At 42.5% G+C, this 15,297-nt stretch overlaps 1 protein-coding gene across 1 annotated transcript in view; it reads right to left on the bottom strand.

Annotated features, from left to right (window-relative positions):
• The window catches only part of ZDHHC17 (zDHHC palmitoyltransferase 17), a 58,569-nt gene that overhangs the window by 27,346 nt on the left and 15,926 nt on the right, over positions 1–15,297 (bottom strand). Inside the window, exons 5-8 of the mRNA XM_077265338.1 lie at positions 7,352–7,496; positions 6,389–6,453; positions 5,191–5,353; positions 3,406–3,531 (exon numbers count right to left, since the gene is read on the bottom strand). Of these exons, the coding sequence (XP_077121453.1) occupies positions 3,406–3,531; positions 5,191–5,353; positions 6,389–6,453; positions 7,352–7,496 (499 nt within the window). The remainder of the gene's footprint in view (positions 1–3,405; positions 3,532–5,190; positions 5,354–6,388; positions 6,454–7,351; positions 7,497–15,297) is intronic.

Raw genomic sequence — 15,297 nt, 5'->3', positions numbered from 1 at the left:
CCCCTACACACGTTCAGGAATTGATGCAGAAAATTCCTGTGAAAATCCGGACATTTCTGCCGGATTTCCGCATGAAAACCGCATGCGTTTTTTAGCGCTTTTTTTTGCGCGTTTTTGACGCGGTTTTTCCCGGACATTTCCCAATGCATTAGACAGTGGGAAAACCGCGAAAAAAAACCGCAAAATTAATGAGCATGTTCATTATTTTTCCGCAATGCGTTTTTCATACGGAAAAACGCACATGATGCGCACAGAAATTGCGGATTTCATTAAAAATGATAGGATGCTTCATGTATGCAGATTTGCGGTTTTATAGCGTTTTTATAGCACAAAAACGCTAAAAAACCGCAAATAATCTGCAACGTGTGCACATAGCCTAACAGTGGAAATCGTTTGATCTGAGACACACTGTCTCCTACATTTAGGCTACTTTCACACATCAGGTTTTTTGCATCAGGCACAACCCGGCGAATGTTGGAAAAACCGGACCCGGCGCAGACTGTGAAAGGCTATGTTCACACGTTCAGGATTTCCATCCTTTTTTTTTCCTGACTGAAACTGCAGGTCTCTGCAGAAAACGCAGGTGCGTTTTTTGGTGCGTTTTGGTGCGTTTTTGGTGCGTTTTTTGGTGCGTTTTTTAGTGCGTTTTTTAGTGCGTTTTTTGATGCAGTTTTGTCTGCAGATTGTCTGTGTTTGACAGAAATAAAGTTTACTGCAGTGGGGGGGAAAAAAAAAAAAAAATGATGTCATTTCCTTGTCCAACCCTTTTCTTCTTCCATCCTCCATTTTGGGACTAAACACCAAAATGAGTGGACGTGTTTTGAATGACAGCGCTCCGCGTTTTGCGCCGCATGCGTCACTGCAAACTGATGCGATGGATCCGTTTTTTTTTTCGACGGATCCGGCTAGCTTATCTAGATTATTGGATTAAAAAAAATTTGGAGCATGCTCAGTTTAAAAAAACGGAATCCGGTGCCAGAATCCATCATTTTCAGGATCCGGCGCCTTCTGGCTCCCATTCTAGCAAACAGCCGAAAGCGCCAGATCCGGCGCTTCCAGCTTTTTCGCCGGAGACAAAAAACGTTGCTATGGACGTTTTTTCCAGAAACTGGAAACAGCAGATTTGCCGGATCCGGCGAAAACCGGACGAAACGCAATGTCATCATCTGTCGCAATCCGGCACTAATACAAGTTTATGGGGTAAAAAATGATCCGGCAGCAACATTCGCCGGATCCGGTTTTTTGAAATTTAGCCAGATAGCGAAAACCTGATGTGTGAAAGTAGCCTTAGATAGACCAGGTCTCTGTGCAGAGAAGATGGCAGCCTTTAAAGGGAACCTGTCACCACCCCCAGGCGTTTTTAACGAAAAGAGCCACCTTGTGCAGCACTAATGCTGCATTCTGTGAAGGTGGCTCTTTTTTAGGGACCCTTCCAACGCTGCAATATCAATTTTTATAATTTGCCCCTCATACCTGTAGTCTGTCTTTTCCCCCCCAGACACAAACGCCTCCCAGCCATCACTCAGCCCCTCTGGGCACCGCCTCCTCTGCCTTCATTTACATCCCCGGCACCTGCGCTGTAAGTTCCCATCATGTAATGTGAGTCGAAGGGCAGCGCAAACTGCGCATGTCCGAAAAAAAAAAAAAAGCGCAGGCAACGGGGACATTAATGAAGGCAGAGGCGGTGGCGCCTGGCGCACAGAGGGGCTAAGTGATGGCTGGGAGGCGTTTGTGTCTGGGGGGAAATGATGTGCCCCCCGGACAGACTAAAGGCATGGCGGGCAAATTATAAAAAGTGATATTGCAGCATTGGAAGGGACCCCCAAAAAAAGAGCCACCTTCACAGAATGCGGCATTAGTGCTGCACAAGGTTCCTCTTTTAGTTGGGGGGGGGAGGGTGACAGGTTCCCCTTAAGCACACATGAAAAGAGGACTAAGAATTGGAAAAACCATGTCAGAAAGAATTAAAAGGAGAACACCAGGTATTTATTGGGGCATTTTTATTATGAGGTGGAAGTCACGGAAATATCTAGGTCTTTCAAAATATAAAATTAATTAAACTGTTTGATAAACAGCGTAATGAGAAAAACAATCTAAGTTCCGGTTTATCAGCTGCCGCAACAAAACTGGACCCATAAAGTTTTCAATGTTGTCAATGGGGCAGTGTGAGGGTATATTTTTACGGTAGATACGATGTTTTGTTGCGGCAGATGATAAACCGTAATTCCAGAATTTAGATTACTTTTCTCATTACGCTGTTTATCAATCAGGTTAATTTTATACTTTTACAGATCAGACTTATGAACGCAATAATACCACATCTGTATATTTTTTTCTGTATTTGTAATGCGGCAACAGGGGTGATTTGAATTTATTTTTATTTCTTTAAAGATATTTTTAAAAACAGGGTTGTTTTTTTTTTTTGGTTTTTTTTTTTCACTGTATTTGTTAGTCCCTTCTGGAGACTTTAACCTGCGATGATCCAATCGCTTGTGCTGTGTACAGCAATACCATAGTACTGCATTTTGACAGCAAAAATCAGTCTTCTAATAACACCAGCCAGAGGTGTTATACACTATTCTAATTATTCAATAAAACTCTCAGAATATAATGCCGGATTCTTCAATTTTTATACCAGTCAGAGGGCTGCCGTTCACAGGAGTACTGTCATGACAGACCCTGGCCAACATGGCAACACACTGGTGCCAGATGATTGATTCACGGGCATGCCGATGGGCGCATGGATTGGTGAACCCCCTGCCGGCATACTGTAAATGCTGCTGTCAGATTAACAGCAGCATTTAACAGGCGCAGGTGGAGCTCCACTTCATGTGCGGCTGAATATCACAATCATAATCTCAGTTCCAGACCCCACATCAGAGTCAGGGAGCGGGTAAATGACTTAACTATACGTCACTTGTCTGTAAGGGGTTAAAGAAAGGGGGACTTTTTTCTACTAAAGAGGTGAGACGTCAGCTGTAACACATCAAACCACCGCCTGCACCGAATCACAAGATTGGTCAACTCCATTCCACAACTATTTACAGGCATCTGGATGGAGGAGATCTTTTTGCCACTTTAGTTCTGTGCCTGCAGACATATTAGACATATGTGGCACATATGAACTTCTGCAGCAGATTGCCACCATGCGTGTAACCACTCACTACAACGTGTGAAGAAGGGCAGGGTGGTACATCACCTCTGGAGGAGCGGAAAATAAATCCGACACCGTTGAGTGCCGACTACACCTACATGTGAGACTTTATATAACTTAAACTACGGTAATATGTTTAGATATAAATAGGTAATTCCATCTCAAGTAAAAATGTTTCACAAATCCAAATCTTCTGCAATTGCGAACTCTAAACAAGAAAGAAAAGGCCAAGGAATTTGTCAGGAACTTACCTTGTCTGCCTTTAGCTTTCTCAGGAAGGAGGGATTATCATAGCCTTTGGCTTGTCTTGCTTCTTGCAAATGGTTAATCATCCAGACATTTTTTCTCTGTTTTGCTAAATCAAGCGGCGATTCTCCCTGTTGTAATGCATGTAATGTAAACAAAACATTATTTTACATATATTAAGGCTGGTTTCACATTTGCGTTTTTTGCCGCTGCATTTTAGCGCAAAAAAACGCATGCGTTTCTTTTCCTATATTTAACATTAAAAACGCATGTGTTTTTTTGGTATGCGTTTTGCCGCGTTTGACGATGCAGGCGTCGTTTCTATGATTGCGTTTTGTTGCAGAAATGCAACATGTAGTAATTTCTAGAGGCTTTTTTTGCGGCAAAAAAACGTATTGCTGTCTATGTAAACGCAAGCGTTTCAATAGAAAAAAAAAACAAGAATACACACTGATAAGCCACCCCCCACCATCAAGGTGGTAAAGGGATCCAAACCCTAACCCTAACCCTAAAGCCGGTAATCCAATTGCTGGCTTTTCATTTCTCCTGCCTAAACCCGACAGGATATGAGACATGGTTACATACAGTAAACCATCTCATATCCCTTTTTTTTGCATATTCCACACTACTAATGTTAGTGTGTATGTGCAAAATTTCGGCGCTGTAGCTATTAAATTTAAGGGTTAAATCGCGGAAAAAATTGGCGTGGGCTCCTGCGCAATTTTCTCCGCCAGAGTGGTAAAGCCAGTGACTGAGGGCAGATATTAATAGCCTAGAGAGGGTCCATGGTTATTGGCCCCCCCTGACTACAAACATCTGCCCCCAGCCACCCGAGAAAAGGCACATCTGGAAGATGCGCCTATTCTGGCACTTGGCCACTCTCTTCCCACTCACATGTAGTGGTGGGATATGGGGTAATGAAGGGTTAATGTCACCTTGCTATTCCGCGATTTAACCCTTAAATTTAATAGCTACAGCGCCGAAATTTTGCACATACACACTACTAACATTAGTAGTGTGGAATATGCAAAAAAAGGGGGATATGACATGGTTTACTGTGTGTAAACCATGTCTCATATCATGTCAGGTTTAGGCAGGAGAAATGAAAAGCCGTGTTTTTTCACCACATGCGTTTGCGTTAAAAATGCTGCGTTTTAAAACGCAAATGTGAAACTAGCCTAACAAAGGTAATAAAATATGTCATGCCATATTTTCAAATAATCTCACCAGCATTCCCCCTACAATAATCTCACCAGTATTTCTTCCCCCTTACAATAATCTCACCAGCATTTCTTATTCCCCCCTACAATAATCTCAGCAGCATTTCTTCCACCCCCTACAACAATCTCACCAGCATTTCTTCCGCCCCCTACAACAATCTCACCAGCATTTCTTCCGCCCCCTACAACAATCTCACCAGCATTTCTTCCGCCCCTACAATATAACCAATATTTCCTTCCACAATAATATCATTAGTATTTATTCACCTATACATCACCAGTATCCCCCCCACAATAAACAATACTCTGTTTCCCCCCTTACAATAATATCACCAGCATTTCTTCCAATGCAATAATGTCCCCAGTGACAGCTACATTACAACTCAATCTCTGTACTAGTTAACAAAAAAAAAAAAAAGTTATAAACTTATGTTCAAAACAAATTTATGTACTGTATTGTCTACATACAGTCTCTTCCAAGACCCCTTAGACCTTTTTCTGTATTGGAAAATTTAAAAGGCCATAGAGATGAATTATTACATTTTCCACTTAACAAACAAGTAATTTTACCTTGATATTCTGCGCATCAACATTGCCACCAGTTTCAAGGAGCAAACTAATAACTGTTGTATTTCCCGCCAAAACCGCCCAGTGTAGTGCAGTGTTCTTATGGTACTTGTCTCCAAGATTAATGGACACATTAAACGTAAGGAGCAATCTCGTGGGGTCCACACTATAGAGGCAGAAAAAAAAATTAAGCGTGACAGCAGTTTGTAAAAAAAAAACACAAAACACCACATTTTGATATGTAAATGAGACAAGGTGGAAGCTTTGCTTCCAGACTTTCTAATGTGCACATCCTCTGTCTTAGAAGACAAAACTGGTCATGGCAGGGTAGAGAATATTTTAAGATAACAAATACGCAGTACTAACCTGTAATGCTCCTGCCGCTTCTCCACCAGCCATTCTGCTTCAGCAGTGACTTCTCATAAGTCTACACATAACCGCTGCAGCCAATCACTGGCCTTAGAGGTTTTGGGCCATCGACCCTGTCAAAAACCAGTAGCCTAGCAACTGGAAGAACTGGTCAATGTTTTGTAGAAGGGAAGTCACTGCTAAGGCACAAAGACTGACGGGAAGCGGCAGAGAAGCTGGAACTGCTAATTTTATTATTTTAAAACCACTACCTACCAGTGAATGTATTTTTTCTTCCCAGTATCATTCTTGTCAAACTGTCTGGTATGGTAGCTCATCATTTAAAGTGGTCCTTCAGTCCAAATTAAAATATGACTATACAATTCGAATGTATGGTCAAAGAACCTGGTGCCCTCATTATGAAGGGTTTGGCTACTTGTTCTGCTGTTCTAGTTCTACAGACTTACAAAATGGCCACTGCAGTCTGTGACTGCTCTTTGGTCAGCATTCTTAGACGTCATAGAGGGCCAACTCCAAACAGAGGGAGACACCGAGTGGATGGACATTTGTGGCACAAAACTCATAATCAATTATGCGTCGGGCCTAAATGACCAGAGAGAAGTTTCAGTTCCTAAAAATGTATTTTAAAGGCGAGTCTTTTATGCGACAATTAGGAATCTCCAGATTAGAGCCAACATTTTGCTTCTACTACAAAAAAGAAAGAGGGGGGATCACTGAGAATTCTTTTAGTGAGGCAAAACTTTTGCCCGTTTTACCTCACAGAAAGAATCAGCTGTGACATGTGAATGGCTTACCTCTAATATTTTAAAGGAACAGAAATAAGAGAAGTTACCTGTGTGTCCTATAAGCTGCCCACATTAATGGAGTCATGCCATTCTGATCCATCATATCTACATCCTGGAGCAAAAAGGTGATTACAAGTTAGAGGGGCGTAAACAATTCCGAATCTGGCATTTCCAATCAACTACAACATATCTGATGGATTCAGGAGATGGCCTCACACCACTGACGGTATCCCCGTACTACTGTGCATAGGGAAAGCGGTGCTACTGTACTGAATCTGGGAGCAGACTCCAGTCCATCGAGTCCAGCCAATAACCCAACAATTCAGACATCATATAGAAAGTAGAACATTGCCTGGACCCTTTAAATTCTTCAGATTGTGATCTAACCTTCAAAACTCATTTTCTTGATTAGCTTTAAAATAAACCTTTTAGAGCATCTCAAATTTAGTGTTCCTTTACATTAGATTACACTTTTGTAATTGCAAGACCAAATTGAAATAGCCCCCTTTTTCCCCCTAAGACAATGAATTTCTAGTTCACAGTACAGTCATTGCAATAATAAACATGGAGAGGCCTTTTATGCCTTCTCTAAAAGGATGCGTTCGCCATCTGCTGGCCAAGAGACGTAACATCATTGTTGACATTGGGGGGGGAGGAGGAGATGAAGAAACCGCAATAATGAACTAATTTATTCTAGAGGAATTAACACCAGTATCCCCTCACAGTACAGCGGATGGGATATTGGGTTAGAATGTATAGCCATTTGCAGACCATATTCACATAGGTATTTTGTTCAAAGTATTCAAATTTAATCTAGATTTGTAAATAAACCATAAAAAATAGATTTACCATAATCACAAATACAATATTATTACACATTTATTATATCAGCTACTTGCAAAACATATATGGCGTTAGGAATTCATCATATGCATTTGTTACTATGGCTCTAATTATATTTGCAAAAACAATATGTACGGTAATTCAAGACCTAGATAAATAAACTCTACCTGTCCTTTTGCTATAAGATATGCCACAATTGAGGTATGCCCAAACTGGGCAGCTAGGTGAATACAGCTGCAGCCTTCTCCATCTATAAGTGAGGGGTCAGCGCCATATTTCGTCAACTGGACAACCATGGAGAGATGTCCCTGCCTGAAAAAAAACAGGATATAGAAAAACAGAAGGAAAAATAAATGCAGAGACTTCAATTCTTCCTACTGTGTAATGGCTGTGTATAACTGTGCAGGAACATGGTCTGATCACACCATAGCTCCTGGGCAGGGGATCAAGCAAAAGAGTATACAGACAGGACAGCAGGGGATCATAGAGGTTTCTTTTTACAAGACAAAAAACATTTTGCTGCCTTCCTTTAAACAGATTTCCTTAGAAAATTCCTCAAGGGCAATGGCTTCTGTTGTGATGTCTGTATACTCTCTTCTTCCTCTCCTGCACAGGAGATATGATATGATCAGACCAAGCCCCTACAGGGTGAGATATGGCCATTCCACAGGACACAGCAGGGGCACATTTATAAGATTATTCAGCACAGGAACTTTTTTTTTTTTTTTAACACACTGATTTGTGGAACTTATTATCCCAATATGTATTAATTAAAATGCTGTAGGAAAGCCAGGTTCTGGGTGAATCCTAGAGCTAGAGGTTCTGATAAGGAGCACCTGGCTAGCTATGACTACAACCAAGCCATATGTCTGTAAGGTAGCGGAGCTGAGGAGTGTGAGGTACCAGTGAATGTGAGCACACCGAGTCTAAAGAAGGACCCAAATTGCTGTCTATGTGAGACCCCATTATTGCTTTGCCTTCATTGAAAAATTACTGATTTTAGTTTTGACTTTACTGCTGCAAAAAGGCCGTTTTCATTTAAACAGTTGTGCAAAGCTATGGAGTTTAATAAACCTCACTCTGTTTTTGACAACAATCAGGTGCATGTGTTAACTCTAGTGTCTACATGATAGCGTGAATCCCTACAATGTATTTTGTTCTTTGGACAACCCCTTTAAATTCAATTCAATTGGGCAGAGAAGATGTAAAGTAGAAATAGCCACAGTGATATCCATTGCCTACAATCAAACTATTTTGGCAAAGGTTGCTTTCATTTAGAAAAGTTCTCCCTTCATTTTATAGATGAGGTCTAACATTGATAACACTGGTCAATAGTGATGAGTATGTATACTTGTTGCTCGGGTGTCCTCAGAGTATTTGTAACTGCACGGAGATTTCGTTTTCCTTGCCTCAGCTGCATGATTTACGGCTGCTAGCCAGCCTGAGTACATGTGGGGGTTGCCTGGTTGCTAGGGAATCCTCACATGTATTCAAGCTGTCTATCAGCTGTTAATCATGCAGCTGAGGCAAGGAAAACTAAATCTGAGCAGTTACAAATACACGGAGATCACCCGAGCAACAAGTATACTCGCTTATCACTACTGGTCAAAACAAAAAAAAAAACATCAGCAAAGGTAATATATGTCTGTTTTATGGAGTTTGATGTGCTGAAAAAAATATGCTTATTTTTGTTCTATCACAAAGTTTCTGAGATAGAAGGATGGCGATGGCAGCAAGGAATGGTATGTGAGACTGACAGGAGACAGGTCTCTACAGGGATCTAAACCCTGCCACAGGGAGATAGAAGAGAAGGCAGCGGACAAACTCCATTGTGAGAGAATTTTCACTGCATTTCTGGGAGGGCAAGTTGCCTAAGAGGGAAGAAAATAACTCTGCCACTGGGGAGAGGGGGAGGGGGAGGGGGAGGGGGAGGGGGAGGGGGAGGGGGAGAGGGAGAGGGAGAGGGAGAGGGAGAGGGAGAGGGAGAGGGAGAGGGAGAGGGAGAGGGAGAGGGAGAGGGAGAGGGAGAGGGAGAGGGAGAGGGAGAGGGAGAGGGAGAGGGAGAGGGAGAGGGAGAGAGAGACAACCTGAAAGCAGTCAATATCACACTGAGAAACTGCCTGTCTGCAAATGTTCATCTGTAAGGAATAGGCTGACCGGTTTACCTCGCAACTGTATATAGTTATCTACCAGATTACCTCCAGTAAAATCAGTTCTAAATACAAGCTGCCTCTATTATCTCTGGGGAAATATCTACATATAGTCGGTCGCCTTTTTTTTTTTTTTTTTTTTTTTTTTTTAAGCTTGTCACCACTAGGGTTGAGCGACTTTTACTTTTTTAGGGTCGAGTCGGGTTTCGCGAAACCCGACTATCTCAAAAGTTGAGTGAAATCGGCCGATTCACACGAAAGGTCGGGGATCGACCGGAACACGAAACACAATGCAAGTCAATGGGAAATATCTCTCTCTCTCCTCCGTCCCTGCACAGAAAAGCTGGTATTACACATTGCAGATCGCTACAGCACACAAGCGATAAGATGGCGATAGGCACGCCCCTAAGACCTATGTCATCACTCTGCCCGCGCTCCTTCATTGGCTGAAAAAATGGCGCTAAACGTGTCATACGAAACGCGACTTTGGCGCGAAGATCGCGTACCGCATGGCCGATCCCACACTGGGATCGGGTCGGGTTTCATGAAACCCGACTTTGCCAAAAGTCGGCGACTTTTGAATTTGTCCGATCCGTTTCGCTCAACCCTAGTCACCACCATTGAACTGAACTTACTCTACTGTTTGATCTGATTTAAAGGAGAAAAATGCCCCGACAGTGTATCAATCATCTGAACAGATTCTGCTATGTGTGTGGTTCTTTACACCAAAAGGCCAAGTACGTTCAATCACTCATGATATTAAAAAGACTTTAAGTGTCCACTTGGTGATCAAGATAAAAGCCGGGCCCCTCATGTGATATCCTCAAGTTGTTCAAATGGTCTTTGTGACTGGTTGAATATAAGGAAAGTGACTACGCAATTTCCTGTTCCCATGATATGGAGAGAACCCAAAAATCATAGCGAAGACTGCTACTTTTGTTTTGCAAACTGAAGGGCTTTTCTACAAAGAACAAACATAAGATTAATTACCCTGAACTTGAATCTGCGATTAGGCCAGTTCCACATGATGGTACCTTGCCAGTTCCTGTATCACCATTGTCTGTATTGGATGAATATAAAGTAGAATATGAAGACTATGGAGCTGGAGCTACTGGCGAAGACATGGAGACCTCAAGTCAAGATGAATATGTACCTGATGGAGCAACCGAGCAGCCAGAACGCTTTCCTCAACATGAATTAAAATGATCTCATCAGAGACCTTTCATTGTCAAAAGATAAAGCTGAAACTTCTTGAATCTAGGTTGAAGAATCTTCATGATGATGTCAAAGTGTGTTATTACCGAAATAGAAGTAACACTTAACACAATTTTTCACAGTTGATGGACCAATGATGTACTGTAACAATGTGAATGGCCTCTTTGAAGAACTGAATCAAGAGTGTTTTGTTGCAGATTCTCGCTTTATTGACTCATCCCAGAGAAGTTTGAAAGCAGTGTTTCTTCACAATGGAAATATGAACCCATCAATCCCTATTGCTCACTCCTACCATCTAAAGGAAAGTTATGAAAATCTGTCAGTTGTTTTGGATGCTATACAATATAAACATCATCACTGGAATATCTGTGGAGATTTTAAAGTGATTGGTCTGCTAATGGGAATGCAAGGAGGTTTCACAAAATATTGTTGCTTTTTGTGTTTATGGGACAGTAGAAATACAGTAGAGCATTATGTTCATCCTGATTGGGGACAGAGAAACATCTATGCTCCAGGTAGAGACAGTGTTCAGCATAATCCTTTAGTTGCTCCAACAAAAATCTTTCTTCCTCCACTACATAGAAAGTTGGGAATGATTAAAAACTTTGTGAAAGCCATGGCAAAGACAAATCCACAAGGGTTTCAGTACATTTCAAAGAAATTCTTCAGCATTTCACCAGTAAAACTGAAGGAAGGGGTATTTGTTGGTTGTCAGATCAGAGAGCTTATGAGAGATGTTGTGTTTGAAGGAACTCTAAATGATAAGGAATTGAGATCTTGGAAAAGCTTCAAGTGGATCTGTGAAAACTTCTTAGGAAAACAAAAATCTACAGAATATGTTGAAGGTGTTGAGGAACTGCTAAATGCATACCAGAGTCTTAGATGTCACATGTCTCTGATTATGCACTTTTTACATTCACATTTAGATTTCTTCCCTCAAAATCTTGGATGTACGAGATGAACAAGGCGAGCGGTTTCACCAGGACATTAAAGGGAACCTGTCACCCCCAAAATGGAAGGTGAGCTAAGTCCACCGGCATCAGGGGCTTATCTACAGCATTCTGGAATGCTGTAGATAAGCCCCTGATGTAACCTGAAAGATGAGAAAAAGAGGTTAGATTATACTCACCTGGGCGGGCGGTCCAATCTGATGGGCGTCGCGGTCCGGGGCCTCCCATCTTCTTACAATGTTGTCCTCTTCTTGTCTTCATGCTACGGCTCCGTCACAGGCGTACTTTGTCTGCCCTGTTGAGGACAGAGCAAAGTACTGCAGTGCGCAGGTGCTGGGACTCTGACCTTTCCCGGCGCCTGCGCACTGCAGTACTTTGCTCTGCCCTCAACAGGGCAGACAAAGTACGCCGGATCGCAGTGTGAAGACAAGAAGAGGATGTCATCGTAAGAAAATGGGAGGCCCCGGACCGAACCGCAATGCCCATTGTCCCGGGACCGCCTCTGGGTGAGTATAATCTAACCTCTTTCTCATGTTTCAGGATACATCGGGGGCTTATCTACAGCATTCCAGAATACTGTAGATAAGCCCCTGATGCCGGTGGGCTTAGCTCACCTTCGATTTTGGGGGTGACAGGTTCCCTTTAAAGTAATGGAACACCGCTACCAGGGTTTTTGGAATGACTCAATGATGGCAGATTACTGTTAGAGGTTATATAGCGACAACCCTGAAAAATCGTATCAACGGCAGTCTAATGTCAAGGACTTTTAATTTCTGCTCATATTTTGCAAGTGAAATTATTATGGTTCAATAAAGACTGTTTTGTAAGGTGAAGCATTTTTTTCTGATCTATAGTTTACTGTTTTCTTAATGTCGCCAGTATATTTCCTATACCTTATAATAATAATGGTGCTCCATGGAAACTATACGTGCTACAGAAAAATTATATACATTTGTTAAATCAGGACAAAAAGAGGATTCAGAAAAGTACAAAAGTCATCTGGGATGACTACAAAAAATATTTTTTTGTAGACCTGTGTAATGAAAGGAGGAATGAGATCTGACTCAGGCCAATGAACTATCCAAATATACACATTAGGGTCATGTTATTGTGAAAAAAAGAAGACTCGTTGTTGACAGTCTTCACAACAGAGAGGGGCCAGAAGACCGTGGTGTCTGATTTCACATACTCCTGCACCGATTAGAAGCACTTCACCATAATAAACAGTACAGGTTTCTGCTAGCTGTGCATGGGTTAATCTGTTCAGTTGAGAGCTTCTGTAGCTTTCCTGCTTTGATGGTCTCAGCTGTTCACTGTTGACCATTACCCTCTGCTATATATACTCGCCTCTGACAATCAGGGATTGCCAGTGTTAGTTTCATACTGCTTGGTTCTGCAGTAGAAGGTGTTGGATGTTTGAGGAGGCATATTGAGAGTTGTTCTAAAGACTGTTGCTTTGTGATTTGTCTATGAGCATATCTTCATCTTCCATTTGTTTTTTCCTTCCTTAACTTCCAGGTGTTCCACTCTGTTTTTGAGTGCTGTGAGGCAGTGACCCCTGTTAGCTAGGGGGCGCTGTTAGTTCTCCCCAGGATGCGCACAGAGGCGTGGTGAGGCCATGAGGGGGTGTTGTAGTCACAGGTGTAGCTGTAATTACAATTGTTAAAGGCTTTAGAGGTGAGTCTGAGGAGTCTCAGGTGTGTCAGGGACAGAGTGAGGCCTGGCAGACCACAGCATACACAGTAGTGCTGCTGTCCACAATGAATGGTCACGGATGTGGACAGGTCTTGTGCCCGGAGGTGAACTGGAGATAGACTGTCCTGTGCCCGAAGGAAGGACTGGAGTGTCACATGCAGACAGGAGGATGTCAAGGTTTGTGTACGGCTGTGAGTAGAGACTGTGATACAGCGGTGCAGGACACCCACGGAACTAGTCAGAGGAGAACTAGCGTGTGTAGTGACTGCAATATAAAGGATGCTGTTATGAACTGGTGTGAATTGAACACTGAAGTTATATGCATTTGTGTGGCTTGGAACCTTTTCTGTGTGAAGACAACACACTAAAGAGACTTTTATGTTTGAACTTTGTGGGTCACTGCCTCATCACTGGCTACCGGTGCACTACAGTGCACATTATTGTTATTTTCACTTATCCCTGTACGTCGGTCACTTGTTAGTCTGGTTTGTGCATAGAGGAGGGACAGATAAAAGCTGATGTAGGAGCTCAGCAATGTACGTGATCCCGGGATCTTCACCATTAGAAGTAATCCGGTGAGCAGAGATAGCTAGGGCGCCCCTAGCTTTAGGAACAAAGAAGCCCCTTGCCCCAAGATATGAGGCAACAGTGCCGTGACATTCGATTTACAAAGGAATCTAGTTTTCATGCAGTGAGGGATCTTGTGCCGCTTTCTCCAACTTGGGGGTTATTGCATCCATAGACTTTCCTGTAGCAGGGCTTCTTATAAAACTATCCTAAAGTTCCTTGAAGGGAATCTGTCAGCACATTTTTACTATGTAATTTGAAGATAGCATGCTGTAGTGGTTAAAACACAGATTTCCGAGCTGCTTCTCTTATAAAGCTCCAGTGCTGTTTATTTGCAGTGATTGTTTTAGCACCAGCAGCTCATCATTGCTTAGACACAGCAGAGTGCCTCCTGGTCCGACTCAGTCCTCTCCTGTCATAAGCAGCTCAGGGTCTATAGTCATTGTACATGTGGGCGGTGTTAGCCTTCTTAGCTCTGCTTCATTGCTAAATCTAAATATCCGATTGTGTCCGAACTGCTGCACCCAGTAAACTAAGTGACACAGCATTGGATTCGGGGGTCTCTTTTCCTTCATCATGCAGTTCTCAGATAAGGAAGCAAAAACCTAGTGACAGATTCCCTTTAAAACTAGCACTATTTCAGTTTATACACTCCTTGCAGTGGTGCTCAGCTTTTTTCTGTGTCAGAATGAATGGATCACGTGCAGTCGCCACTCCATTCCAACAAAACTTCAGAGTGCCGGTCTCGGGTACAATGTGTATCCTAGGGGGCAGACCTCAGGCAATCCACAAGTGATTGCTGATCCTTTGGATAAATGAACACTTTAAATGCTAAGAACCCTTTAAGGAAGAGAGAAGTACCACTCTCCTTGATATGCACATCTTTTTTATAAAGCTGCATTCCACCCGAATGTAGATATTGCCATATAACAGTTGAAGAAGACCCGTTGCCAGGTCAAGAGAGGGCACTTTTTGATCTTACTTTATTCCCGCTGCCCCACTGGGCATTCTGTTTTTGTTTTTTTATCTGCCATACGGTTTCAGAAATCCGGGCCTTATTATTTAGGCTGTGTGCACACGTTCAGTATTTTTTGCGTTTTTTTCGCTATAAAAACGCAATAAAACTGCGAAAAAAACGCATACATTAAGCATCCTATTAGAATGCAATCCGCAATTTTTGTGCCCATGTTGCCTTTTTTTCCGCGGCAGAATCGCATTCCGGAAAAAAACGCAGCATGTTCATTCTTTGTGCGGAATCGCGGGGATTCCGCACACATAGAAATGCATTGATCCACTTACTTTCCGCATGTGGCTATGCCCACTATGCAGGAAGTAAGCGGATCATGTGCGGTTGGTACCCAGGGTGGAGGAGAGGAGACTCTCCTCCAGGCCCTGGGAAACATAATTGTTAAAAAAAAAAAAAAAAAAAAAAAAAAAGAGAATTAAAATAATAAATCGTGATTTTCTCACCTTCCAGCGTCCCCCTGCTCCTCGCGATGCTCCTGTTCCCAGTGATGCTTTGCGGCAATGACGTGG

The sequence above is a fragment of the Ranitomeya variabilis genome, chromosome 5, assembly GCF_051348905.1.
Source record: "Ranitomeya variabilis isolate aRanVar5 chromosome 5, aRanVar5.hap1, whole genome shotgun sequence".
NCBI lineage: Eukaryota > Metazoa > Chordata > Amphibia > Anura > Dendrobatidae > Ranitomeya > Ranitomeya variabilis.
This window is presented reverse-complemented; position numbering and strand designations above follow the sequence as displayed.